General features: G+C 49.1%; 1 protein-coding gene across 4 annotated transcripts in view; it reads right to left on the reverse strand.

Moving 5' to 3' along the window:
* Positions 1–25,995, reverse strand: part of LOC119458689 (egl nine homolog 1) — a 138,482-nt gene that overhangs the window by 65,640 nt on the left and 46,847 nt on the right. For 3 of the 4 annotated variants that reach the window (XR_007468109.1, XM_037720551.2, XM_037720549.2), the window contains exon 4: positions 8,356–8,586. The exons of the other annotated variant lie outside the window; for it this stretch is intronic. Coding sequence is in view for 2 of the 3 variants with exons in the window: in XM_037720551.2 (XP_037576479.1) it covers positions 8,356–8,586 (231 nt within the window). In the remaining variant the exon portion in view is untranslated. The remainder of the gene's footprint in view (positions 1–8,355; positions 8,587–25,995) is intronic. 4 annotated transcript variants of the gene reach the window in all.

A 25,995-nucleotide genomic window follows, 5' to 3' on the forward strand; every position in this document is an offset into this window, starting at 1 on the left:
TCCGTGCCTTCTGGCTGCCTATTCGGGAGCGCAGAATAATTCGAAAATATCGAATCCTTGAATTCGAATCGAAGCGAATAACGAATATAGAATTATTCGATCGAATATTCTACAATACCAAATATTCGCCCTTACCTACTAGTAAGTCATTATCTAAAACAATGTGTATTTGGCTCATGTTAACTTGGAAAATTTAGCAATTCCCAACTTGCTGTCCGCGCCAGCCTGTGCCCTATTATACCGCAACAAATGCCCGTAAACTGTGAGGCATTTGACCCTGTGCCAGTCGTCACTTATCAGTAGAGGCCGGATCTTTAGGCATTAAAAAAGCGCATTTTAGGCGCCAAAAATAGGCAGGCAAAGCAACGTTTTAGGCCTCCAACGTCGTAAATATAGGCACAATAAATTTTTACATAAATGCAAACAATTTCGAACGAAGACGTGCGTGACCTGTATCTACGATAGGAAAACAAGAAATGTTATTGTTCATGATGACACAAAGGCGCCAACAGTTGAACATAGCCGTGTAACTGTCCCATAAAACTGCTGGACTAATGACCATCATTTGGTGTAATTCAACAAGCACACTGCTCATATTCATGTTCGATGGCCACTGTACTCGAGCACTGCATAAAGTGAAACAAGCATGAAAAAGAATACTTGAAAGCTGGGAATACTGATTAAAAAAAGCACTACTTTATGTCTGCCTGACGCAATTAAGTTAAGACACAATAAAAACAGACAATGTTCTCATATACAATGACATTACCGGAATTCTACAGGCAAAACGTCCCAACACTGCCAAATACACTTCCGCCCACATGAAGAGCACGTGTTTGAAGAAATCTGTTTGGAGAGCATGGCGAACATAGTCTAAGAATCATTGTGAAGATGGTGGAAACAATAGCAAACTACCACCATCTCCAAATTTTAGGATTAAAAATTGTTCCTCTTGTCATTGAGAATGATCCTCTACGCTGAGAAGGAACGCTCGACGGCGGTGAACACCCTAAAAAGTAAATTACAAACAAAACAATAGCAGCATGCACATCACATTTTTCTTTCTTCTTTTGCTCTTTACTTTTCTTTCCCCTGACAGCTCTCCGCGGTTTCGCATTCGCCAACCGCGTCGCGTCGCATTTCCTGCTGCTAGGGGTTGTTTTCCGAAAGTTGATTAAACTAGATGACTAGGATGAACCCCACAGAGTTCCGAACAGTCAATGTTGCCCGGTAACATGAATAACGGTCTCTAACTGCACTCGGAAGCGAAACTTGAGGCTAAATAGTGTTCATATAGGCACAGATATTGAAAATCGGCATTTATAGGCATTTAGGCACAAATGCCAAAATAGGCATTTATAGGCACTATAAAAACACTATAGATTCATGCTCATATATCAAAATGGGGCGATAGGAGTGCAAGGAACAAAAAAGGCATTTGCCTAAAATCCGGTCTCTACTCATCACACTTGATGTCAAGCAATATACTCAGAAATGAAGGGGGTTAGGGGGGGCTGCACAAAAAAAAAGAAAGAAGAAAAAAAAAGTTGCAGTTTCGCCCGAAAGGCAAAGCATCGATTGCGACAGCAAATTAGTAGACAGCTATACAAAGTAAGGGTAGTAGTTTTATCAGCCATATAAACTTGTAAATACAGTCGAACCAACTTAAAACAATATTCAAGTGCCACGAAAATTCCATTGTTATAAATGATAATTGTTTTAAACGGGGGGTTGCACGAAAAAAAGCAAAATAGGGGGATGGCAGAGCTGTTGTCAGAAAACTATAATGGCGGAGAGGCCAGTGCCCCTCCCCACTACCTTCCTCCATCTGGCTGCAGGCTGTGCTGACTCAATTAAGTGTTTAACTCTGCTTCCTGCGCTCCGATCGCGTGTAACAAGCCGCGGCCATCGGCGTTCAAGATTGGCACTGCTATAAATGCAGTAAAGCGGAGTCACGGCCGGCAAGTGACATGCAGGCTCCGTCAAGGCATTTATTTATTTATTTATTTATTTATTTATTTATTTATTTACAGTACCTACAGCGTCCTTGTGGGGCATTAGTGTAGGGGGGAAGTATTACCATTCAAATACAAAAAATACAAATACATAGCAAAATGCAGATTGGTGACATGTTATTTGGAATTATCCACAGAACAAATATGAAATTTCGTTTAAAATTAACAAAGGCAAAAAAACATAAATTGCTAGGACAAATCGCACAGATCGACCTGCAAGCACAAATTAAGCACAAGTAGAAGCAGGCACAAATCTAAGCACAAATCGCAAGCACAAATCGCTAGAATGAGGAGAAGAAACTGTAAACAATAACTTTCATGGGAGCCCAGGCTTAGATGAAATGGAACTTTGAAGGACAAGTGGAAATGTTGAAAGGGGAGCGGAGACAATTTCTTGCGGGAGTTTGTTCCATTGTTTAATTGTGTGTGGAAAAAATGAATTCCATCGCCGCGGCAGCCTCTGAGCTTGAGAAATCCAGAGCAAATGCTGGGGCGAGATCGCCACAAGCATCTCGCCACGTACTTCTCACTGGCTTGCACGAGAAAATACCGTGTCCGTCAGCCTTGCTTGCCTCACGCGAAGCTTACCAGCATCCTTCTCCAAGGCATCCAGGTGCCCCATGTAATGCAGTGGAAGGTTCCTTGCGAAAACGACGCCCCGAAGGGACTGACTCATCTGCAGGGCCTCCTGCGAGGACAATGTTGAGGCAGCCTGCCCTACCGTATCATTGCTGCAGTCATCGCCCTCATTATCCGGTGCAAGCACGTTTGCAACGATGCCTCATCGGTTAGAACCACTTCATTTCCACATCTATAGCAGTGCACATTCTTTTCACCGGCAACTTCGTGTATTGCCGACGATCAGCGGGCGGATCAGCCATCTTCGTTTTCGGCGGCTAGTCCAACGAGGCTGAGAAACCACACGGCCAGGAATGCTTCGATGCACCCAACAAAGACGAGCACGAGCGGCTTAATCCATTGGCAGAACTGCGCAGAATGAGGGGCCAGCAAGCAATCTGGGAGCAGTGCCCAGCGCCGTCAGCGTGCACGTCCATTCGTGTTTCGGAGGGTCACATGGCATAGAGCTATTGGTGGAGTCCATTCGGGTTCGGGGAGTGCAAAGGTCACGGGAGAAAGGCGCGTGAGGCTGGCAATGTAGAGAAGGCTGAAAAACAGCGCACAGCGGCGTGCAGCGACTCGACATTTTTTCTTTTTTTTTTCTTTTCAAGGATTTCGCATTCCATTACCTTTCGGCATGTACAGTAAAATCTCGTTAATTTGACCCCCGTCCAAAATGTGCATTGTTCTATGACTGAAGACTCGTTAACTCGGACAGATTCGACCGCGCTTCGGTTAATTCCAACTCCCCACCGAGATCGGGTCGCGATGGGGGAAGTAGCAGCGAATTACACTGCGGCGGACTCGCACCCGAAATCAACGGCACACCCAAGCAACTTTGAGATGGGATCGTGGCCTCCGAGATTTAGAATTAGGTACAAGGGAGTTCTGCATCTCGGAGGCACAAAAAGAAAAAACATGTGGCGCTAGTTTGCAACCGAAATGAAAGGCATTGCATCATCAGCAACCGACGGATTTGCTTTTTCTTCTTTCTTCTGCAATGTTATTTTTTGGTCGTTGTCTACTTCGTGCGCGTCACCACTGCACAAGTGACGCCAGGATGTCTTCTTCGTCTCCTGCCCACGCCCCTGCAGCGAAGAGGGTGAAGTACGAAGCGAAGGATTTGGCTGTAAAGGTGCAAATACTGAAAGCGTTGCCAGCGGGAGCATCCCGAAAAGAAGTGATTAAGAAGTTCCAGGTCAAGAAAATACCAAATTATACAAGCGTATGACGGAGACACGTTCGGAAACAAGAGGAAGAGGCTCAGAACGGCAGCACACCCCAAACTAGAAGCGCTGTTGCGCTGGATTGCCGTCTCGCCTGATGCGCAGTTGTCCTTGAGCAACCCCCTTATCTGCACACAGGCAGAGAAGTTCACACCGAGCATGAACGTTGACTCTTTCAATGCATTGGAAGGGTGGTTCGACCGCTTCAAGAAGCGACACGGGCCAGTGTTCCACAACGTGTGCGGTGAAAAAGGTGCCGTCAACGAAAGTGTTGTGCATGACTGGCAGTCTGGACTTTCCGCACGCCTTTCTGTGTACGAGCCGTGCAACATTTTTAACTCTGACGAGACAGTGCTGTTTTTTGAAGCTCTGCCTGACAAGACAATCGTGCGTCGGCGGGAAACGCAGTAAAGAGCGGGTGACGGTTCTTCTGGCTGCGAACGTGACCGGCACAGAGCGGCTGCCACTGCTGGTGATAGGAAAGGCAGCGAAGCCAAGATGTCTTAAGAACATTAAGCAGCTGCCTGTTGACTACCGCTTTAACCGAAAGGCTTGGAGGACCGCCAAAGTATTTCAAGCCTGGCTGCATCAGCTAGACCGCTGCTTTGCGGCCAAGGCTCGGAAGGTGCTGTTCATGCTGGACAGCTGCAGTGCGCACACAAAGGTGTCTGGGTCAAAAACGTTGAACTTCTATTCCTGCCTCCGAACAAACGGCTTCCCTGCAGCCGATGGACCACGGAATTAAGTTAAACCTGCTTATAACGAACCTCCATATAACGAATTCCTGGATATAACGAAGTTTTTCTATTCCCCACCGTAACTCCATAGAAGCACATGTATTTGAGACCTCTATGTAACAAAGTGGCAGCGGGAGACCCCCTCGAAATAACGAATTTTCCCCGCCGACAACCTAAAGATTTCGCCCCAAATTTTGTCATTTTTGCGCGAGCAGCAACCTGAAAGCACCTTCTCCGCCACGCTCGAATTCACGGCGACTGCGAGGCAAGAGTGAGCGCACCTGTTCGTGCGAGCGTGCGTGAGGCGGGCCTGCATCCCTCGGCCCGGCGATCTTGCCGCCGCGGGCGTGACCTTTCCCCCTCCTTTCATTCAAACCTGATCCCGCCGCTTGCTGCAGCTGGCCTAGCCCGCCAAGCTGGCACTCTCCTTTTGCTGTTGAAGTTGACGAAGGAAAAAAAAAAATTTTTTTTTCAGCGCGCTGGTTACTGCAGAAGTCTCTGCGCTTCACTTCACTAACCTGACACTAGGTGACACTATACGACGCTATGATGCCATCATGTCGCTCGCTCTTCGTTTCCGACGCCTCACGCTTGTGTGAAACGACATGCGTCCACGCATCCAGTACCTGGTGTGACATTCCAAGGATGAGTGCTTCGACGAAGAAACGTAAGATATTGACCTTATCTGCAGTTCGCTTTGAAGATAAGCCCGCGCGGGCGTACACTTTTTCCACATCGCAGATCGCTTTCAAGATACGGTGGCCGCCGCCGAAGTGAATGCCTCCCTTTCTCGCCTCCACCGCCGTGCCTAGCGCGGACGTGCACTTCCACCCCCCTTCTCCCTCGCGCGAGATTGAGTCGGCTTGCTCATGCAATAGGACCTGTTTTCCGGCCTTCTCCACATCGCCAGTCTCGCACGCCTCTCTCCCGCCGCCCTTCCACTCCTCCAAACACAAATGCGCTGCGCCCATAGCTCTATGCCGCGCCACCCTCCAAAACATGAATGGACCTCGCCAACGCGTCGACGGCGCTGATCTGCTCGCTCGCCTGACATTCTGCGCAGTTTTCCAACAGATTTGGTTGTTTGTGTTAGCTGATTGTGTTTAAGTCGTTCCTGGCCACGTGGTTTTTCCATCTCGTCTAAATCGCCGCCGAAATGGAAGATGGCTGATCCGCCCGCTAATTATCGGACGACGTTGCCGGTCAAAAAAAAGCGCACTGCTATCGATTGGGATACGAAGTGCAGTATCGTGAAGGACTACAAAGACTGTAGGAAAGTGTGTGACTTGGTTAAGAAGTACGCACTATCGCAACCGAAGGTGTCGATGATCATCCGTTCCGCTGAGAAGTTCGACAAAGAAAAGTGCTCGCTTGACAGTGGGCGTAAACGCGTTCGACAAGGTTCCTATAAAGAGGTGGAGGAGGCCCTCTACGAGTGATTTCCTTGTGCCCGTGCCCTGAACTTGCCTATCACCGGGCCGATTCTGGCCACAAAGGCGAAGCAGTTTGCCCTGCTGACTTCCAGACAGGTGGCAGCAGGATACAGCACTTCAAAGAGAGGCACGGCATTGTCTACAGACAGATAGACAAAGAACTTTTATTCAGGTCCTGAGGAACTGCGTTGGGACGCCCCTTCTCAGGGGAAGTCGGTAGCAGTCGCGGGCCGCTCCCACGCAGGGACCGGAAGACCGTGGCCTTCCGCCCTCTCACTGGCCCTCTGGACAGCCCGAAGTTGAACCGAGAGGTCGCTGCTTTTAAGGGCTTCCTCCCAGTCCTCTTCGATGATGAACTCTGTGTCACATAACGCAGGACATTGCCACAGCATATGGGCTTATGAGCAATACGCCTTTCCACAGTCTGGACATTGCAGTTCGATGTTGGGCGAGAAGTGATAAACCGGCCCCTCGAAGGGAAAGACCCCGATTGGAGCATCCTCAAGGCCGACGATTGCGGTCGAGTGAGTCTAGCGTGAGGAAGTGGAAAAGCCCTCCGAGAAAGATGATAATGAGCCAAGATCTCGTGGAAAGTTAGGAGCGAGTCCCTGCACCTCCCAGCATCCCCGCCTTCGAATCCACCGGGACCGCCGCGGTGAGAGAAACCTCGCGCACGGTCATGGGCAAATTCATTCGCGTTGGGAACATTGGGATATACGTTGGCCCCCATGTGGGCCGGGAACCATTTTATGATGTGAAACCCGGCTGCCCCCTCGCTGCCGAGGATGGCTGCTGCCTCCCGCCAGATCGAGCCCGAGGCGAAAGCCCTAGCTGCGGACCGCGAGTCTGTGAATATATTTGGACGCGATGGGTCCTTCATTACGATAGCAATGGCCACTTGCTCAGCCACCATTGCCGAAACATTTCTAACCGAGGCAGAACATAGGAGTTTCCACTGCGAAGCAATTGGAACGCCCATACTGGGCTGCATCGACAAAGGCTGCGAGATCCCGACTATCTGCAACTGATTTCAATAAAGAACGGGCCCGAGCTATGCGGTGCCCTACATTGTATTGTGGGTGGACATTTCGTGGAAGTGGAGCTACAGTAAACGTGCCTCTGATTGAGGACTGTAGAGTGAATTTACGCTCGTTAGTCTCTGTAATACCGCAGCCTATGGATTCCAGGATGCGCCTACCAGCCCGCGAAGACGATAGGCGCACGATCTGAGCTATCTGCCGGGCCTCGATCACCTCCGAGAGGGAGTTATGCATGCCTAATTGTATGAGCTTCTCGGTGCTGTTTCTCAGTGTTGTGTTCTACACCGCCGAAGTGATGCCAGAACTTTGGTCCGCAGTCAATGAGGATGCTTCACGACTCAAAGAGTTTGTGCATGTGGACGACGCATTAGTAACATCAGAACTTCTCACCGCCGCGAGCTCATACAATACAAGCACGTTCACGACGATCGCGAACGTGCTTGAATCGGACAGCGATGACGACCCTGACGGCGACGACGGCAGCGATGACGAAGTAGGGCAGCCTGCCTCAACATTGTCTTTGCAGGCGGCCCTGCAGTTGATTCAGTCCCTCCGGAGCTTCGTTTTCACGAGGGAGCTTCCGCTGTACTATGTGGAGTACCTGGATGCCATGGAGAAGGATGTCGGCAAGCTTCGCGTGAGGCAAGCAAGGCTGACGGACCTGGGCTTTTCTCGTGCAAGCCAGTGAGAAGTACGTGGCGAGATGCTTGTGGCGATTTCGCCCCAGCATTTGTTCGGGATTTCTCAAGCTCAGAGGCTGGCCGCCTTCTAGCATGTTTAAAAGGCCCCTTTTGAGGCAGCCAAAGCAATGCCTCGGCAGAGCTCGCCGGCCGTGACTCCGCTTTGCTGCATTTATAGCAGTGCCAATCTTGAACGCCGATAGCCGCGGCTTGTTACACGCGATCGAAGCGCAAGAAGCAGAGTTAAACACTTAATTGAGTCAGCACAGCCTGCAGCCAGATGGAGGAAGGCAGTGGGGAGGGGCACTGGCCTCTCCACCATTATAGTTTTCTGACAACAGCTCTGCCATCCCCCTATTTTGCTTTTTTTCGTGCAACCCCCCGTTTAAAACAATTATCGTTTATAACAATGGAATTTTCGTGGCACTTGAATATTGTTACAAGTTGGTTCGACTGTAATGAATGTCGGATGTAACGACAGCACTATCATACCGGACGGGACATGGTTCTATCGAGGTTCAACTGTACACGCATTGGTTCTTGGTCCCTTCTCTACTGAAGCCTTCAGCCAATTAAAAGCATGTAAACAAGTTAAATGTGGCCCACCTTGGTGCGCTGGTTGATGTGGTACTGCCGCAGCAATCCCCCCTTTTTGCTGTTGTTGCATCGGCTGATGATGGCATCCAGAGTTCGCACCAGAAAGCTAACTGCGGGGAGGTCAGGCTCAGTGCCGTTCACCCAGATGATTTGGTCACCTCGGATGACGCGCATCGTCTCATCAGACTTCTTCACCAGCTGCCCATCTTTGAACCCGCCCAGCCCATAGAGATGGTTCACCTGCAACCCAAGGAGTCGTGCACGTAAAATAAAACTGCATTCACCTCCCCTCCAAGATACTGGAGTGACTGGGGTCATGCTAGCAGAACTGTGTGTACTATACAATTGGCTTGGGGCCTCAGCCTCCCAGGCTCTTTCTTTTAGACAGGAAAGCCTCATGTCTCCAAGAACATTTTCTTTTATAACCCCTCTCATTAATGTGAACTTATTTCACAACCGTCATACTTGTAACTGTGCATTGATCACCAACGTAACAACGCCATTCCTAATTGTAGTACAAGTGTGTTCCCCGGCTGCGTTATACTTAAAGGTTGCTTGGCATGAGGTTGTTTTTCCTGCTTCATTACCGCCATTAAGGACACTGCATCATTCAAAGTGGCCGTAATCAATCATATATTGTAATGATCAGCAGGTACAAATTTTTCAAAGTTATTTGCGTTGCCATTTACATTTCTTTCTTGGGTAGAATGCCATTGTATTTTCAATTACCATTGTCGTGTTTTACCGTACTGTTGCTTTTTATGCCTGTCATGTCCTATGGCAGGGGTTCCTGGCCTCCGAGAACTCCACTAGTGCTCCAACAGCACCATGGCACCCCTCTTTCCACAGACGTGCTTATATACAGACTTACGAGATGAGTGTCACAATGAATCAACTGAATGGCAACATAGGTATATTATGTAGGAATTCATCACCGCATACACAAAACAGGGAGGGGGGACACACTCAATACTGTCAGCGCTAAGGTGATGCTAACCCCCTCTCCAGATCCACCAGTGCATGAGCGCCAGTGCACTGACCACTGATATGTTTCTGTCACCAAGACCGTCACTCTTGATGGGCAACTCACAACACCCAAGTAATTATTCTGGCACACCCGTAATGAAGTGCACACAGACCACACGGCTACCGCTCCACAGGCACTGCACGCCATAAGTCATGACGTTTTGATGTGAACGAACTGTCAGACTCACAAAATTTTATTTTATTTTTTGCAGACGAATGCCATAAGTCTGCCGGACACCTTGGCACGTCTACTACTAGAGTGCCCGTGGTGCCACGAAAACGGCGATGCCAAGCCTGCAATGACTGAAGACCTCCTCGTCGAGAAGGGGGAGGCAAAGATCTCCCCCCGTTTGGACAACAAATGGCAACTTGTCACCAGAGCCTGAGAGACAGTTACGGCCAGAGCATTCCTGGAATGAGGGACCCTCCCACCTAAGGTGACCCTGAGCTCAAATGCTCGGAAACACCGTTTCAGAAATAACAGTCAATTTCATTTATTCAGTCAATGCCAAAAGTCACTCGTGCTATGAAATGGTCTTCAATTTACAGATCACAGACCTAAGCTTGAACGTCCACGTCGTCCAGCATGATGCAGTGCCATTCGCAAGCATCAAAGTGCTTGTCGCACATTTTTGCTACGGATAAGGTAGAAACCAACACGGTGTGGTAGCAAACCAGCCTGTATCGGATGCGGTCAGATTCGTTCCGACTGCTCACTGAACCCTGTGGAACCTGGTTTCAGAACCCCTGCCCTATGGGCGCTTAGGACACAGCAATGAAAAAAAAAAAAAAAAATTACGGCAGAATCCATGTCATGATTAGCAATGTGACACATCATGTACGAAGCATGCATGTATGCAGCCGAGTTCCAGTGGTGTTAACACGCTGCGCCATCTGCAGGTGCCACCACAAAGTCTGCACACAGTGCGTGGGAATATATAGCATTAATTCAGTAAATCGGATTATTCAGACTCGTCTTTTGGTCCCTGCAGGGGTATGCATTATTTAATGCAATCAAACTTAATTCCAAAGTACAATGTATTCTGCATAATACATTTTTCGGGATAATACGCTTCTTTTTCTTTTCCCGATACTGTGATTTGGTTGGACAATACATTGGATGATACGAATTTCTGATGATAGGTCTTATTTTTTGGTTCCCATGAACGAGATTGCACTGTATTTGGCCCCACATCGGTTAACTTGGACAACTCTCGGTGCTTGGCGAGTGCGGAGTGCTGCAAATGTGCGACACAAAAGAGTAAAACAGCGCAAGCGTCCAACCGAAAGGAAGTGCCAGAGTCCGCATCACCATAGCGATCACCATAGTCATCAGCAGAAATTGTACGTGAATGACGGCAATGCAGGACCACTTTGTACCTATTCGTGCCTCTGAAGCCTTTATTCTTGCATTTATCACCATGCATAACACCGGATTGGCCACGTGCCTTCATAACTGTGTAGTCGCCATCTCTAATCTCGTTGATAGCGACGATAGTTTTGACTCGATGCGCGCATTGGCCGTGTGCCTTCAAAACTGCCTAGTCGCCATCTTGCTCGTGTCTATCGTGTCGGGCCTCAAACGTGCCCTTGGGACAAAGAACGACAACACGGGGGACGTATTCTGGGACGATCGTCTCGGCGATACTATCGTCTCCACGTGACATAGTGCTCAACCAGCCAATCAGCGTGCGCCTGATAGTGATACTATCGCTGAAAGTGATTCTCGCAGAATATGTCCCCTGTAATGCTGACCATCAGAAGGGCATTTATTGCACCTTCCATACACCAATGCCAGCCAGCCGATAAACTATCAAGAGAACATGCCGATGGGCACTGACGAATCGAACGCCAACTCACTGCGTCAGGATACACAGTGCAGCCCACTTATAACGATATCAAGACGAACGAAAAACCCGATTGTTACAACCTATCATTGTTATATCTGGACTGCCGTAAAAAAAGAAAGCTACCGAACCTACCTTCGTAGCTTCGAAAGCAAATTTGCCACTTGCGATAAAATATCTACGTTGTAGAAAGCAGGCTGTGAAAAATAAAATGTTTATTTATACTTCTAAACAGCGTGTCATGCATTAGGCACGCTGAAATAGTCAGAAATCTGCACTTGTTTTCACAGAAGTTTCAGGTTCACAACTGCGGTGTGCATCGTGTCCAGCTGCTGCGCAAACATTGGCGGCTATAATTAAGGAGCATGAAATTAATGAGCGACTCGATCGACGAAAGTGCACTTTGGGTGAACGTTGGGATCGGCGACAAAGAGGGGCCACTGTCAATCCCGTCGTCACAGCTGCTGCTATGGTCGCCTCTGTCACACAACGCTGCCACCTGCCGCAACAACAGTCACCTCGTCGGAGATCTCTTTGCACAACGAGGCAGCACTATGTGCCCTCGGAAACACCTCCACCGAAGCACCACCTTTTTCATCGTCAGTAGTGATGTGCTCCCAGAGTGCGGTATACAGTTAAACCCACTTATAACGATACCGGTTTTAACAATATATCGGTGATAACAATGAGAAGCTGCTGCACCGTCAACTTTTGTATGTTTTTTATGGTGAAATAACCTGCTTATTACAATGCCCCCATGTGGCATTATCGGTTCTAACCCTGAAGTCTGGCTACTCGGTGTCCGGCACGAAAGACAATAGAATGAAAAAAAAAAAAAATTGAGCCGCAGCATGCGCTGTTTTTCATCCTGCTCCGCAACGCCAGCATCGCACGCCTCTCTCCCGTCGACCTTTCACTCCTCCGAACGCGAATGGGCTGTGCCCGTATATATTTTTATATGCCGCACCACCCTCCGAAACAAGAAAGGACCGCGCCAAATCCAATGAGAGTGCTAGGCTGGCGGAGCGCCGTAAATGTGCGACGCAATAGAGCCAAAATGGCATTAGCGTCCACCAAAACGAAGCGACGAAGTTCGCATCGCCACAGTCATCAGTGAAAATCGTATGTGAATGACAGCAATGCTGAAACGCTTCGTGCCTATTTGTGCCTTTAAAGCCTATATTCTTTAGTTTACCGCCACACATAGCACCGCGTTGGCCGCGTGCTTTCATGACTGTGTAGTCGCCATCCATGCTCGCGTTGATAGCGACCGCGGTTTCGTCCGCAGTCGCAGCAAATGGTAGTTTCGATTTGACTCAGTGCGTGCGTCTGCCGCGTGACTTCATGACTGAGTAGTTGCCATCCATTATTGCGTCGATAGCGACCGCAGTTTCGCCCGCAGCGGTTGCGGCAAACAGTATCGTTTTGACTCAGTGCGCACGTCGGCTGCGTGCCTTCAGAACCGCAAGGTTGCCATCCATGATCGCATCGACAGCGGCCGTTTTTACTCAGTGCAAAGCTGTCGAGAATGAAGAGCACCGACTACATCACGATGGGTGGCGAACTGGTGACATTGGCGAAAAAATAATCAGTATGTGCGCCCGGTAGTGAAAAGCGTGTCTCTGATCAAGATGCAAGCCGCGGCCGCGCTGTGAATTAAGTCGTGAGGCCTTCGCCGCTGCGAGCGCTAATCAGTCACGAGATGACGAGAATTGCAGTTTGCGCAAAATATAAACATGATTTTGCTGATTCATTCAATAAATAAAAGAGTGTTGACGTAGAAAGCATTTGTTTATTGTTTTCTTGATACCCACGATAATTCGACATTCGGCTAATTCGAAAATTTTTTCGGCCCTGTGAAATCCGAATTACAAGGTAGTCCCATTCTTGAACGCCGACAGCCACGACTTGTTACACGCGATCAGAGCGCGCAGGAATCAGAGTTAAACAGTTAAACGAGTCTACGCAATCAGCAGCCAGATGGAGGATGGTGGTGGGGAGGGACACTGGCCTCCCAGCCATTATAGTTTTCTCACATCAGCTCTGCCATCCCTTTACAGTGTGGACCGCTTATAACGTAAGTCGCCGGAGTCGCGAATATCCGCACTATAACCAAAGCAACAATTTTCAAGGCCCGCACATATGAAAAACATGTGCACCGAGCCGCCACGTGTATGCGACAGTCGAGGAATGCGGCTAGAACGTTTGCATTCAATTTACAGTCGAATCTCATTAATTCGAACAAAATCACGCGGCGGCGCCTCCAACCGGCATTGCTCCAGCACCGCCATAGTGTAAATGCTTAGGAGAGACCCCTCAATGTTGCGTGCGAAAAAAAAAAAAAAAAAAACGTGGCCGACTTTTCACCCTCTCTCAAATGGCAAGGTTGCCGATTCTGCGTTGCGCCGGAACATGCGTGTATGTACCGACGTCTCAGCCACGCTACCATAGCGACGTGTAGAAAATGGCAGTGAATCCTTTTTTCTCCTTTACGCTTCCTCTACTTTCTAGTCACGTGTTGAAGTTGCAGCTGCGGCTACAGCGCAGAGGGAAGCAGCGGCGCTGTCCCAGGCCGGCCAACGAAACTGCCCCCCCCCGCCGGCAAACGCCCGCTTCCCAATAACGGCAGAAAACGAAACTTTGGGGAGTTGGCGACGGGCTGGCTGGAGCGACGGCGGGTGCGCACGGTGACAGTCGAAAGTGAGGAAGCTACGAGGGGAGCCACCGAAGCAGCGGAGTTGCCGGGACGAAATCCGCTTCCCTGCCGCCCTCCTCCCTCACATTCCACGGTCTCCGCGTGCGCCCTTCGCCGTGCTGTGCCGGCGCCGCCCGCTCCCTGAAATTTCGTTTACTGCCGTTATCGTGAAGCGAGCGTTGGCCGGTGTTGGCAGTTTTGTGGCCCTCGCTCGCTATGCGCGCCGTGATATTTCACGACTCGCGCTAAAGATTCTGGTTTCAGCCTCACTGGCTGTTCGTTTGCACCACGTGCCCTTCTCCTCCACTTCGTCTCTCTTTCTTCCTCGAGCACTCCTTGGGGCGCCCGTTTGAGGGGAGCGTTCGCCGTCTCCGCTGACTTCTGTACTCCCAGGCAGCCGCACTGTAACCGGTATTTCGTTTTCCGCAACTGCACTATAAGCGATACGTGTATACATGGAGTGTTATGGGAAAATTAACGGGAGTCTGAAAAGACCGCACTATATCCGGTCCTGCACCATAAGTGGTTACGTTGTAAGTGGTCTATACTGTATCTTGATTTTTTTCATGCAGCTCGGGTATAACAGTTATCGATTATAACAAGGGAATATTCGTGGCACTTGAATATTGTTATAAGTGGGTTCGACTATCAGCGGCCTCCGTGGTGCTGGTTTCACCCATGGGGGGTATCACCCTATACACAATGCCCGCCGTTTCTGTTATAGCCTTCATGATCGTGGCACTCCTGATTTGAGAATAGTCGATGTCATTGACTGCACGAGCTTGTACATTTTTGAGTCTTGCAAAATTTGCAGCTTCGTCTCCCGCGACATAGCTTTGTGCTTTGTTGGCACACCAGCAGGCTATCGCTGCTTCCGTGGCGCATTTCCGCACTTGCTGAGGGACAGAGAGAGGGAGATTAGAAAGGGAGGAGCGCAGGTAGTGTTCGCTTTTTTTAGATGCGAAGCATCTTATGCTCGGGGCTATGTCACTCCCTCCCTCCGCCGTGCGGCGTCCACTTCCGGTTCCGCTTCCACTTCCGGAAGCCAGCTTCCGGCGTTTTGCCCGAATGATCCCCAGGTGCTTCGCCCACTCATCATTCACTTCGTCCTCTCATTCTCCTCCCACTCCTGCCACGGACAGCACCAGCGTCAACGCCAGTGTCAGCGCCGTGGACAGCGCTGCGGAGAAGAGGGCTTGAGCCGCTGCCACGAAACTGCAGCGGCGACAGGCCTATCTGAAAACTAATGGGAACTTGAGTCGATCCCATGGCTGATTCGCATACTACTCAGGGTTCCCCTACGGGAAGATGGTGTAATTTCTTTTTTTTCCCCTCTGAACACTGCGTGATAGCCGGGGAGGTAAACGCGAAGCAGCTGGCGCCATCTTGTGGCACGCTGTGTCAACTTGCAATGTTCTCTGTGGCTTCCGCAGTTGGCATGTGGGCATGACGAGTCCCGCTGCGCGGTAATGGCGGCAGATACGAGAATGCGTAGGCACACTTTTCACCTCTTGTCGGTTAAGGGGAACTTAGCAACGCAAATTTCACGATTATTCTGCGTGGAAAATGCCGCCCAAAAGGAAAAATTTCAATCATTATATCCAACATGCGGTGAATAACATATCCTTATACAGTAAACCCTTGTTAACTCGAACTCCGATATCTTGAATTATCGGATAAGTAGAATTTTTTCCCTGGCACGGTGTGAACTCCATGGGTTTTTCACCCCTTATCTCGAAATGCCACTGAGCCGAACTGCGGATATCTCGAAACTGTGGGGTCTCATACATGCTCTTGGGACAAAGGAACAACACAGTAGTGTAAACAATCACAAGGGCATTTATTGCGCCTTTCATACACTAATGCACGCTAGCCGAATTACTACCAATAGAACGTTCAGATGGGCGCGCGACAAATCAAGGAAATCCGACTCACCGCGACCCGATAGCGAGCGAATATGTTCGCCCCATGCTGTGACACCATCGCCTAGTCGTTCACGTGTACGGTCACGCGAACGGTGGATCGTTCGAACGATCCGTGTTCATCCATAACAGTGCCCTGCTCCTAGCTTCGCGAGACAGTCTCGCGAAGGGGGGCCGGCGCACGCACGAAGCGTTCGTGCGTGTTGGTCGCCGATCCCAAGCCAAAGAGCAACAGCTTTCTCCCTTTTGTGCCCGCCTAACCCCTCCGCCGTCAGGTGGCGTTAGCAGCGTAACACTAGCGCCATCTCTCGTAATATGCTGCAACTCCGCCGCTGTAAAGCTACGCGGCAAAGCCGGATTACGGGAGCCATGCGAAAAAAACATCAGGCGAGGCATGCGAGTCGCGCATCCCCACAAAAACTAGACTGCAAAAATGCTAAAAAAGAGACATTACTGAAACATTTTTTTTGTACTCTTTTTGCGCAGCTGTGGTATCGCCAAAAGTTCTCGGCTGGCTGATCCCATTGATTATGCGGACGGACTGTCGCTACGACCACTGATGCGCATAAAGAGTGCGAGAAAGAGTAGCGTCGGCCAGAGGCGAGCACGCTGCCACTTGCAAACACGCCAGCCACGCACGGCAGTGCCTCGATGCCCAGTGCTCGGAGGCAGCTGTTGTGCGTGGCTGCGCTGGCGAGGATCACTTTACTAAGCAGGGCGGGGGCGAGTGCTTTCCCGCGGCGTTACCTCGCAATGCGTGGCATGGTGCTTTCGGGAGAAACAGATCTTGAGACCATTGTTCAGCTAACTGCGAATGGCAAAAACGGTTTTCGAAGCCGGAAATACGTCGTAGACGTCAAGCTTTGGACACCTCCTAGTGCCCAAAGGTGAACAATGGCCTCAAGATCTGTGTCTGTATCTAAAGAGTGCAGTCGCTCAGGCTTGTCTTTAGCGTTTTGTAATGTCCGGTATGTACCCACCCCCTACCCCCTTTTTTTAAAGGCCGTGATATTGTAGCGATGGCTTATCGAGTGCAGTTCTTTTTTACACTTTGTCAGTGGTCAGAATGAAGCTCTGTGCAGGTTATCCTCGGTCGAAAACTCTGGGGAACCGAGCACGTTCGCGAGATTGTTAGTGTGACTCGGTTTCGAACACGGTGTCAACATGCATCTGCGTTTGCGCTCATATGTGCAAGGTTCACCGTTGTCTATATACGGCCAACGTGTCGGTTGGTGGGTCGCACGTAATATCGCATAAATGATCTACTAAAAGTACCACTCCTGGTAGATTGTGCTTTTGTGAGGAAGTCGGTGGTTGCCGGCGCCATGTTGGAAAGGCATCATAGTTGACTTTACGGGGTGGTTATGCTTATATTTTTGTGAATTCAGCTATCTCGAAATGCTTTCCAGTTTTTACTACTTCGGGTTAATGGGGTATTAGTGTATATGTTTTTTATCTCATAGCCCTAATGCATCAGTTGATATTCCGAAGTCACCTCATCGTTATGACCGATAGATCGTTATATGTGGTACTGTTATAAGTGGACTGCACTGTAGAGCAAATATGCTCACCTCGTGCCGGACACCAACGCCTAATCATTTGTGTGTACAGTGCAGTCCACTTATAACGATATCAAGTTTAACGATATAACGTGTTATAACGAGTTTGCGTACGTGAGTTTGTATCTGCCGTCATTACCGTGAGCGTGTCCCACCCGTGCATGATTGCAAAAGTCATGGAGAGCATTGCAAGTTGGCACAGCGTGCCACAAGATGGCGCCAGCGGCTGCGCGTCCGCATAACCCGCGATCACGATAGTGTCTGGAAAAGAGAAGAGGGAAAAAAATAGAAGCGGACGGTGCCTGTGCTCCCTTTATACAATCTACCCCTTTCTCTATCTCAGCGAGCGCAGAATGGGCTGTGGAAGCAGCAGTGTGTGCAGTGACAAAGCACAAAGCTGGGTCGCTTGAGACGAAGCTGCAAATGTTGCAGGACTCAAAGAAGTACGAGCTTGCGCAGTCGATATCGATGATTCTGAAAACCAGGAGTGCCACGATCATGAAGGCTAGAACCAGTGGCCATGCATGCATGATCAACGGAAAATGCGGGCTTTTTGACAAACTCCAAGGTGCAACAGAACCCCATAGGTGAAACAAAAAATGTCACAGTTTCGCCCTAAGCAATAAATGCGATAGCAACACAGCAATGTCATACGAAGTAAGGTGAACGGCTTTGGTAGCAATATGAATTGTAGTAAACATGACCCGATTAAGCAAGCAGGTCTGCTGCGGCGTAAGTAGACCGACATGAAGAGAGACTCGATGACCACGAGGAGGCGCGTGTGAAATGGTGGTGTTGATGAGAAGCGCTTCCCGTGGGCAGCGCGTGGAAGGGACACACCTGTAGCGCTGCACTGCCGACCAGGGCAGCATTGCATGTGTAGCGTGCGTTGGGAAATGTGGCCCGACTATTACTAACTGATTGAACAAGCGTGGTGTTAGCGCGCACAAACATGAATAGATCACACTGAATGACTGCAGAAAACGACTGTCAAAACGCTGGCAGCAAGCGCATATATACGCCGCAGCAGCGGGCGAAGGTACGTGCGGTCTATCGCTTCAACGGAAACTGAGCGGCGAATGCACGGCGCATAAAGGTCAGAGCCGTGCGGAGATAAGAGACGGTGCGGACGAGCGACGAGCGCGGTTGTTGGCAGCGTAGAAGTGCCCCCCCCCCCCGCGCTCCCTCCGGCGCTAGCTTCCCGCTGCCTTGCTTGCGCATGGGTGATTGAGTGCATTCGCTCTCCGTGATAGTGCGCGTCCCCGCACGCTTCCGCTCAGGCATACGGCGCGCGGCGAAGATTTTATCTATAGGGAACCTCACGGCGACGGCAGAAATCCGGTAGAAGTGTCCATATAATTGCTATCGCAATAAAACGGTGGAAGCCACTGACATTACCGAACTCTGGGAGCACGTCGCAACTAACGATGAAACAGGTAGTGCTTTGATGGAGGAGTTTCTGAGTGCAGATAGTGCTGCCAGGTTCTGCGAAGAGATCTTCGACGAGGGGATCGTTGTCATGACAGAGATGACGGCGTTGTGCAATGAAGGCGACGACAGCAACGGCAGTGACGACGAGACTGACCATAGCCCGTCTTTGACACCAGCGCCGATGTTCACCCAAAGTGCACTGTCGTCGAGCGAGACACTAATTTATTTCATGCACGCTAAATTATAGCCGGCAGTGTTCACGCAGCAGCTGGACGCGATGCACATTGTGGTTGTGAACCTGAAACTTCCACGAAAGCAAGTGCATATTTTTTACTACCGTATTTATTCGAATATAAGGCGAGGTTTTTCCCCCTGAATCTTTAGTCTCGAAGTCAACTCCTATCATATACACAAATTTTGCCTTTACATGACAGTGCGAATTTTGCCTTACAGTGTGGCTTTACGGCAGCGCGCACTGTGGTGCCGTGAAGCCACATTTTAAGGAGAAATTTGCGCTGCCGTGAAGCTACACCTAAAGGCAAAATTCGCATATATCCCGCACTTCGGGTGTTGAAGCTCCCTTCCCCTATATCAGGGGTTCTCAAGCATGTTCGTTCCAGGGAAGCCTGATAAGCTTCATGATGCGCCAAGGACCCCCCCCCCCAGTTAACCGAATTAAAATGTCCCAACTAACCAAATGTCGAATTATCGAGGGTATCAAGAAAACAATAAACAAATGCTTAACTACATCAACACGCTTTTATTTACTCAATGAATCAGCAAATCCTGTTTATATTTATTTAGCACAAGACCAGTGCAGAAGCTGAAACTCTCGTCATCTCATGACTGATTTGCGCTAGCAGCGGCGAAGGCCTCGCGCGCGTACACCCCGATTATTTTTTCGCCAGTCAGCTGCTCGCCAACAAAGTGTCCGCCCATCGCGATGTAGCCGGGGCTCTTAATCTTCGACAGCTTTAAACTACTGCTTGCTGCTACCGCTGCGTACGAAACCGCGGCCGCTATCGTCGCGATCATGGACGCAGACCTTGCGGTTCAGAAGGCAGGCGGCCGACGCACGCACCAAGTCAAAACGAAATTACCGTTCGCTGCAAGAAGTGCGGACGAAACCGCGGTCGCTGTCAACGCTACCATGGTTGGTGACTACGCATTTGTGAAAGCACGCAGCCGACGCGCGCACCGAGTGAAAACGAAACTGCTGTTTGCCTCAACTGCTGTGGACGAAACTGCGGTGGTTATCGATGCGATCATGGATGGCAACTACGGACTTATGAATGCACGTGGCATGCCGCCAACGCGGTGTTACGCGCGGCAATAAACGCAAGAATAAAGGCTTAAGGGCGCAATTAGGCACGAATCGCTCCGGCGTTGCTGTCAATCACATGCCGCACACGCTTGCCACTGAGGACCATGGCGACCCGGACTGCGCCGCTTCGTTTTGGTTGGACGCTGGCGCCGTTCTTGCTCTTCTGTGGCGCGTATTTTCGATGCTCCGCGCATTTTTTTTTTCTTCATTTTTTAAATTCCTCCAACATATACGTCAGTGCGCACGCAATCGGCACCTACGCTATCTACAAACGGCAGAAATGCGCATATTGGTAAATTACGGCCTCCGAGATTTAAGTGCGAAAGCTTAGGCGTAATGCCCGTTTTCGGAGGTTGGGTGGCTACAAGCGGCTTGCGAATTTATTACTCAGTTCGCGCGTTGCCGTTACGCGCTGTGAGTGCTTTTGGACACTCGGGCGTGAGTAACGGAGGTTCTGTAGATCAAGCGCACTTCATTTTCGCCGTTTTAGCCACTTGGTTAGCGCGGGACCACGGAAAATTTATCAGTGGCTCGCGGAACCCCGAGCAGGGGCCGGCGGAACCCCAGGGTTTCGCGGAACCCACTTTGAGAACCCATGCCCTATATTTTGCATTTTGGCTGTGTTAGTAATTCAGTATTTCAGGTGATCTCCGCCGAGTCTCGATAATCCGTCGGCTACTCTGTATCGCCTTGTATTGGTGTGCACACCCAAGTTCTTTTTATTTTATTTTTTTTTTCGTACCAATTGCACCCTTGCCTTATGATCGAATAAATACGATATTTCAGCGCACTTAATGCTTGACACGCTGTTTAGAGGTGTAAATAAAAGTTTTATTTTTATCACAAGTGGTAAATTTGGTTTCGGAGCTACAAAGGTATGTCCGGCAGTCCAGATATAGCAATGATCGGTTATAACGATCGCATTTTATTCAATTATATGGACACTTCAAGCGGATTTCTGGATTTCTTCATCGAGTGTGATCTATTCATGTTTGCTTGTGCGCACCGACACCACGCTTTTAAATTCAGTTAGTAAGCCAATGTGTCAAGTTTATGCAGCCGATAAAACTACTATCCCTACTCCTTATAGCTCTCTACTAATTTGCTGTCGCAATTGACGCTTCGCCTTTCGGGTGAAACTGTGACATTGTTTTCATACTGTTTGATATTGCCATAAGTGGACTTCATTGTACAGTAATGTTAACGGTGGCACGTTTGAACGATCGAGTTCGTCCATCCCCCTGCCCCACTCCGAAGCCTCGCGAAACGGTTTCATAGAGCATTAAAAATGGCATTAGAAGCATAAATGTAAAACTGCAAATGATTTACTTTTGTTTTATAGGAAATTAAATATTGCCTACTTGTAAAAAGCCTAGAATGGCAGTGAAACAAGCTAGAGTGTCTTTATTCAATTTTAAGACTTGCAAAGATATGCAATTTAGGGCAAGACAGTGCCATAATTTTTTAAACTACTTCACAATTTTTATATTCAATATCACCACACAGTGTGGTGTCGAATAATAAAAAAATAGATAGCCTAAATTAAAAATCTTAGACTGTCTTGCCCTTAAGGGGGGATGTGGCTTGTTGAAGTATTTTCTGTATTTTATGGCCAAACATGATGAAATTACTCAAACTTGTTTAACTTTTTATGCTGATTTTAAATATGCAATAAGTTTTCTTGTAAGTCAATTAGTTCAGGAGATAGACCAAGCAGCCACTCTATTGTTTCTGGAGACAATAGAAAAAAACTGCTCAGCAAAACACAAATATTATTACATAACTAGATACTAGAACATACAGTAAGTGCAGTGCTGGAAACAGTTTTTAAATCAAATCATAATTAGTCATTCTGCAGAGGATCAAAGTTCAGTGTTTGTAGCGCGGCTACGACAAAGGAAAAACAAAATCAATATTTAAAAATAAATATCCAGGAAATTAAAATTCTGCTCCCAGCACTATCTAATATACAGATTGGGCTTTATGATAAAAAAGGAATTGTAGCTCTAGCTTTTCTAGATCACGAGATATTGCTGACAAAACAAGAAAGTGACCAAAAAACGTTTTGAGAAAATTGAGAAAAACAAACAGACCTAGTTTATTTATGTATTTACAGCTGGAACAGCCTAATATGCGCCAGGCATGTAGTCTTGTTGACTGTTCGCACCCTTGTGCCGCTTTTTCAAGGACTGGTGCAAGTTTCCGGCTGCTTCCCGCTTCTTGGCTGACGCCACTGCTCGTCGCCGATCCTTTTCAGTCATGCAGGTATGACTTGGTTTGCTTGGATTGAGAGTCAGTTCTCTCAGTATGTCCTCTGAAGCCTTTGCATTGCCCGCATTGAACTTCAGTACTGCTTCTGCCACAGCAGCCCCGACTGTGAACAAAGAAGCATGGCGCTCCTTTGGTGCTAGTGCCCATATCATCGAATGCAGGCTTTCATTGTTGTTTTGTGTCTTCCCACGCTGGTATCATTGAAGCGGCTTTTTGTCTGAGAGGCGCTCGTATATGGGAAGCAAGGCCTGACAGACATGTGGAGGCAGCTTTCGACGGTGTTTAGGAGCAGGCTCACCCTTTGCCTTTGCGGCATTTTGCTTGCACCAAGAGTCGGGGCGTGTTGGGCAGAAAGTGTGGTTGGCCACATTGTCATTAGAAGTAACGTGATGATAAGTGGCCATCACCGCCCGCTGTGTGGCATCCATGTCTCCTTTGTAGATTTTGAGAGCCTATCCATAGTAGGCGTTGAGATGGTTGATCAGGTCTCCTGTCAAACGGCCATTTCCACCGAGGCTCTCAAGGCTTTCCAGCGAGGCTCTCTGTGTTCCGCAACACAGTTGCGCAGAGCTGTCCCCATGCATTTTTGGACATGGTTCACACAGTCCTCTTTTTTAATTGGGATACACCCATAGACTTTGTCCGCTTGCAATGCCAGATAACTGCGGCTGTCCCCATCACAAAGGACTTTGGTGTACCTCAGTTTGTACCGCTCTAAAGATCTTCTGAAGAGGATCAGGGCAGCCTCTACCTCCATCTCCCCAGCCATCTTATCAGTGTTCTTTTGACATTGGTGTCCATCCTTCCATGCTTTATAGCCAGGGTCACTCTGTTTTGGGCCTGACTCACAGCCAGCACAGAAGTTGCTCATAACAATGAAGTCTAACACAAGTCCGCTAAACAACTCTATTACAGTGCCGACACCGATGTGCGATGAATGACCGCGGGTCATCCATGACCCATCATAGGACACCGCGATGCTCCCGGGGTGGCTCACGTGCAGCTCGGCGTAAAGTTCGCAAACCGCCCGCGCGAAGTCGATCGTCAGGTACGCGTCGCGCGATCAGCCGCGGGCGTGAACTTTGTCTTTGCAAAGTTGCCACGTTTTCGCGTGGAGACCACAATGGCTGATGCCCATCAACGAAAATACATCATTAAAGGCTGTCTGTCGATTCCCGGTTGCCTGCATGGCACGCACAGCCAGAACGTTCACAGTGAAGGGGTTCATTCTTTTATCACTACGTACGCGCGGCGAGCTCCATGCCGACAAAGTCTCTCCACAGTTCGCACGCATCAAATGCAACTTCGCGGCGAGTCTGTACTCCCGTTCGTCTTTGCCGATTTGAAGTTCCCCGTCGCACGTTGTACACTTGGCACGCGACAATAAAGTGTTCACCGCATTTAAATCTACAATTGTGAATGTCGTCCCATGGATGGATGGATGGATGGATGAGGCTGAACCCTTTAAATCGGGCGGTGACATACGCCACCTAGCCATGACTATTAAGATAATTTGTACTTTGTGGTGGGTGAACTTTCACCCCTGCCTTAATTTTATCCACCAATCAGATAACCTCTGTTTGGTTATTTCTACCCGCTTAAAGTCTATTTTGCCTTCACTGTCCCTAAACCCCAATGCTTTGAAAAAATCAGCCCCGTTGCCTTGCACTGTAGGGTTAAGCCCCTTACAGAAAAGTATGAGGTGTTCAGCCGTTTCCTCTTCTTCTCCACACGCACAGCACAACGTGTCTATACCTTGGTACTTGGCTCGGTACATCTTGGTCCGCAATACTCCCGTCCTGGCTTCAAACGACAAAGAGCTTCCCCTAGAATTATCGTAGATATTTTCTTTGGCAATTTCTTGCTTGAAAGTTCGGTATGCGCCCAGTGCTGATTTCGTCTGCGTCCCTGTTTTCCACAGACCCCTCTCTGTTTCCTTAACCTTTTTCTTAACCGCTGTTTCCTGGTTTGCACCCCTCCTGCAGTCCAAATATTTGATTGCCAGTTTTCTGGTCAGCTTCCTCCATTTTGTATCAACATTCCTCATGTACAAATAACTGAAAACTCTCCTTGCCCACCGCTTTTCTGCCATCTGCCATCCCCAGCGTTCACGATATCCCTGAGTGGTGTCCCCCTCACCGCTCGCTGGTGCATCTCCTCTCGGGTCACGGGCATTTTGTGCCCTACCTCTTTCGTTTCCGTCTGCACGCCGATAATCTGTGCTCGTGTGGGACGCAGTGTGAGGACTTATCCCACTATTTGCTGGCTTGTCCTCACACCGCCCAGGTTGTTGCTGCATTGCGTGCGGCGGTTCGGGTAGCTTCCATCACCCCGCCTACTTATCCTCTTTTACTGCGCTCGCGGAAAACCTGCGCATTACTTATTCGCCTTTCTGTTCTAATAGCTCGGTCAGTCCCCACTTCACCTCCCGCCCCTGCTGTTTTGCCCGACGCCTTTTAATTTTTTTGTCTTTCACTTTCATCTTCATACTTTCACATATTACTTTTGCATGGCTGTTTCTGGCCATCGCCACTGTTTATGCCAACTATGGCGGGGGGAACCCCGTGGCCGATGCCTTAAGCTGCATGCGCCATCGTCATCGTTTCCTGTTCCCCCTTTCTACCCTCTTCCTGTGTTTCCTTTTCCTGTCTGTCATCTTTCTTGCGTTTCTCTTTTGGTCTTTCCCTTTTCTCCTGTTTTTCTCTTCTTTTTCTATTTCGTCCTGCAGCCACCCGTGTACCGTAGAGCTGCCCACCATCAACTGGCTGCCTCCTGCGGTTCCTGGCATCAGCAAGGCGCTGCCCCACGCGTGGCATTTCATGTCTCTTAATAAATGGGGTCAGGCGGTTTCCGTGGATCACTGCCGGGGTTTTTTTTTTTTCTTTTCCCCTCTCTCCAGGAGCTTGTTTTGTTTTCTGCATTCAGCCTTTTTACTTTGTATTCACTGCGCGCCGGCACTTCGCCTCTCACATTGCACTGCTTTGTCTCCGAGACCTTTTTTTTTCTCTTTTAATTGGCTTTCTTTCAATCTCTGTTTGGGTTGCTCCTGTAACCCCTTTTCATTTATTTCCTATTGGTCTTATACCTGCCATACCTCTTTGGTGGTGCGGGTTTGCCCCTTTTTATTTCTTTTTTTTTTTCAACTCCGGGGCACAGAAAAAGCCATCTCTCTCAATCGCTCCTCAAATTCTATCTTGCTGCTGGCTTCCCTGCCCTCGAATGACGTCCATCCCATGTCACCCTGTACCCCCTGATTTGGTGTATTTCCGTGTGCTCCCAGAGCCAGTCTACCTACCCCTCGCTGCTTAACTTCCAACCTTGCTCGAACCTCTGATCTCATGCACAGGACCGCATTGCCGAAAGTCAAACTAGGGACCATCACCCCTTTCCAAATCCCTCTCACCACTTCGTACCTATTGTAATTCCACAGTGCCCTATTTTTCATCACAGCTGCATTTCTGCTACCTTTAGCCGTCACATATTTTTCATGTTCCGTTAGGTACTCAGCCCCATTGTTTATCCACACTCCAAGATATTTGTACTTATCCACCACCTCCAGCGTAACCTCCTGTAT

The sequence above is a fragment of the Dermacentor silvarum genome, chromosome 7, assembly GCF_013339745.2.
Source record: "Dermacentor silvarum isolate Dsil-2018 chromosome 7, BIME_Dsil_1.4, whole genome shotgun sequence".
In the NCBI taxonomy this organism is placed as follows: Eukaryota; Metazoa; Arthropoda; class Arachnida; order Ixodida; family Ixodidae; genus Dermacentor; species Dermacentor silvarum.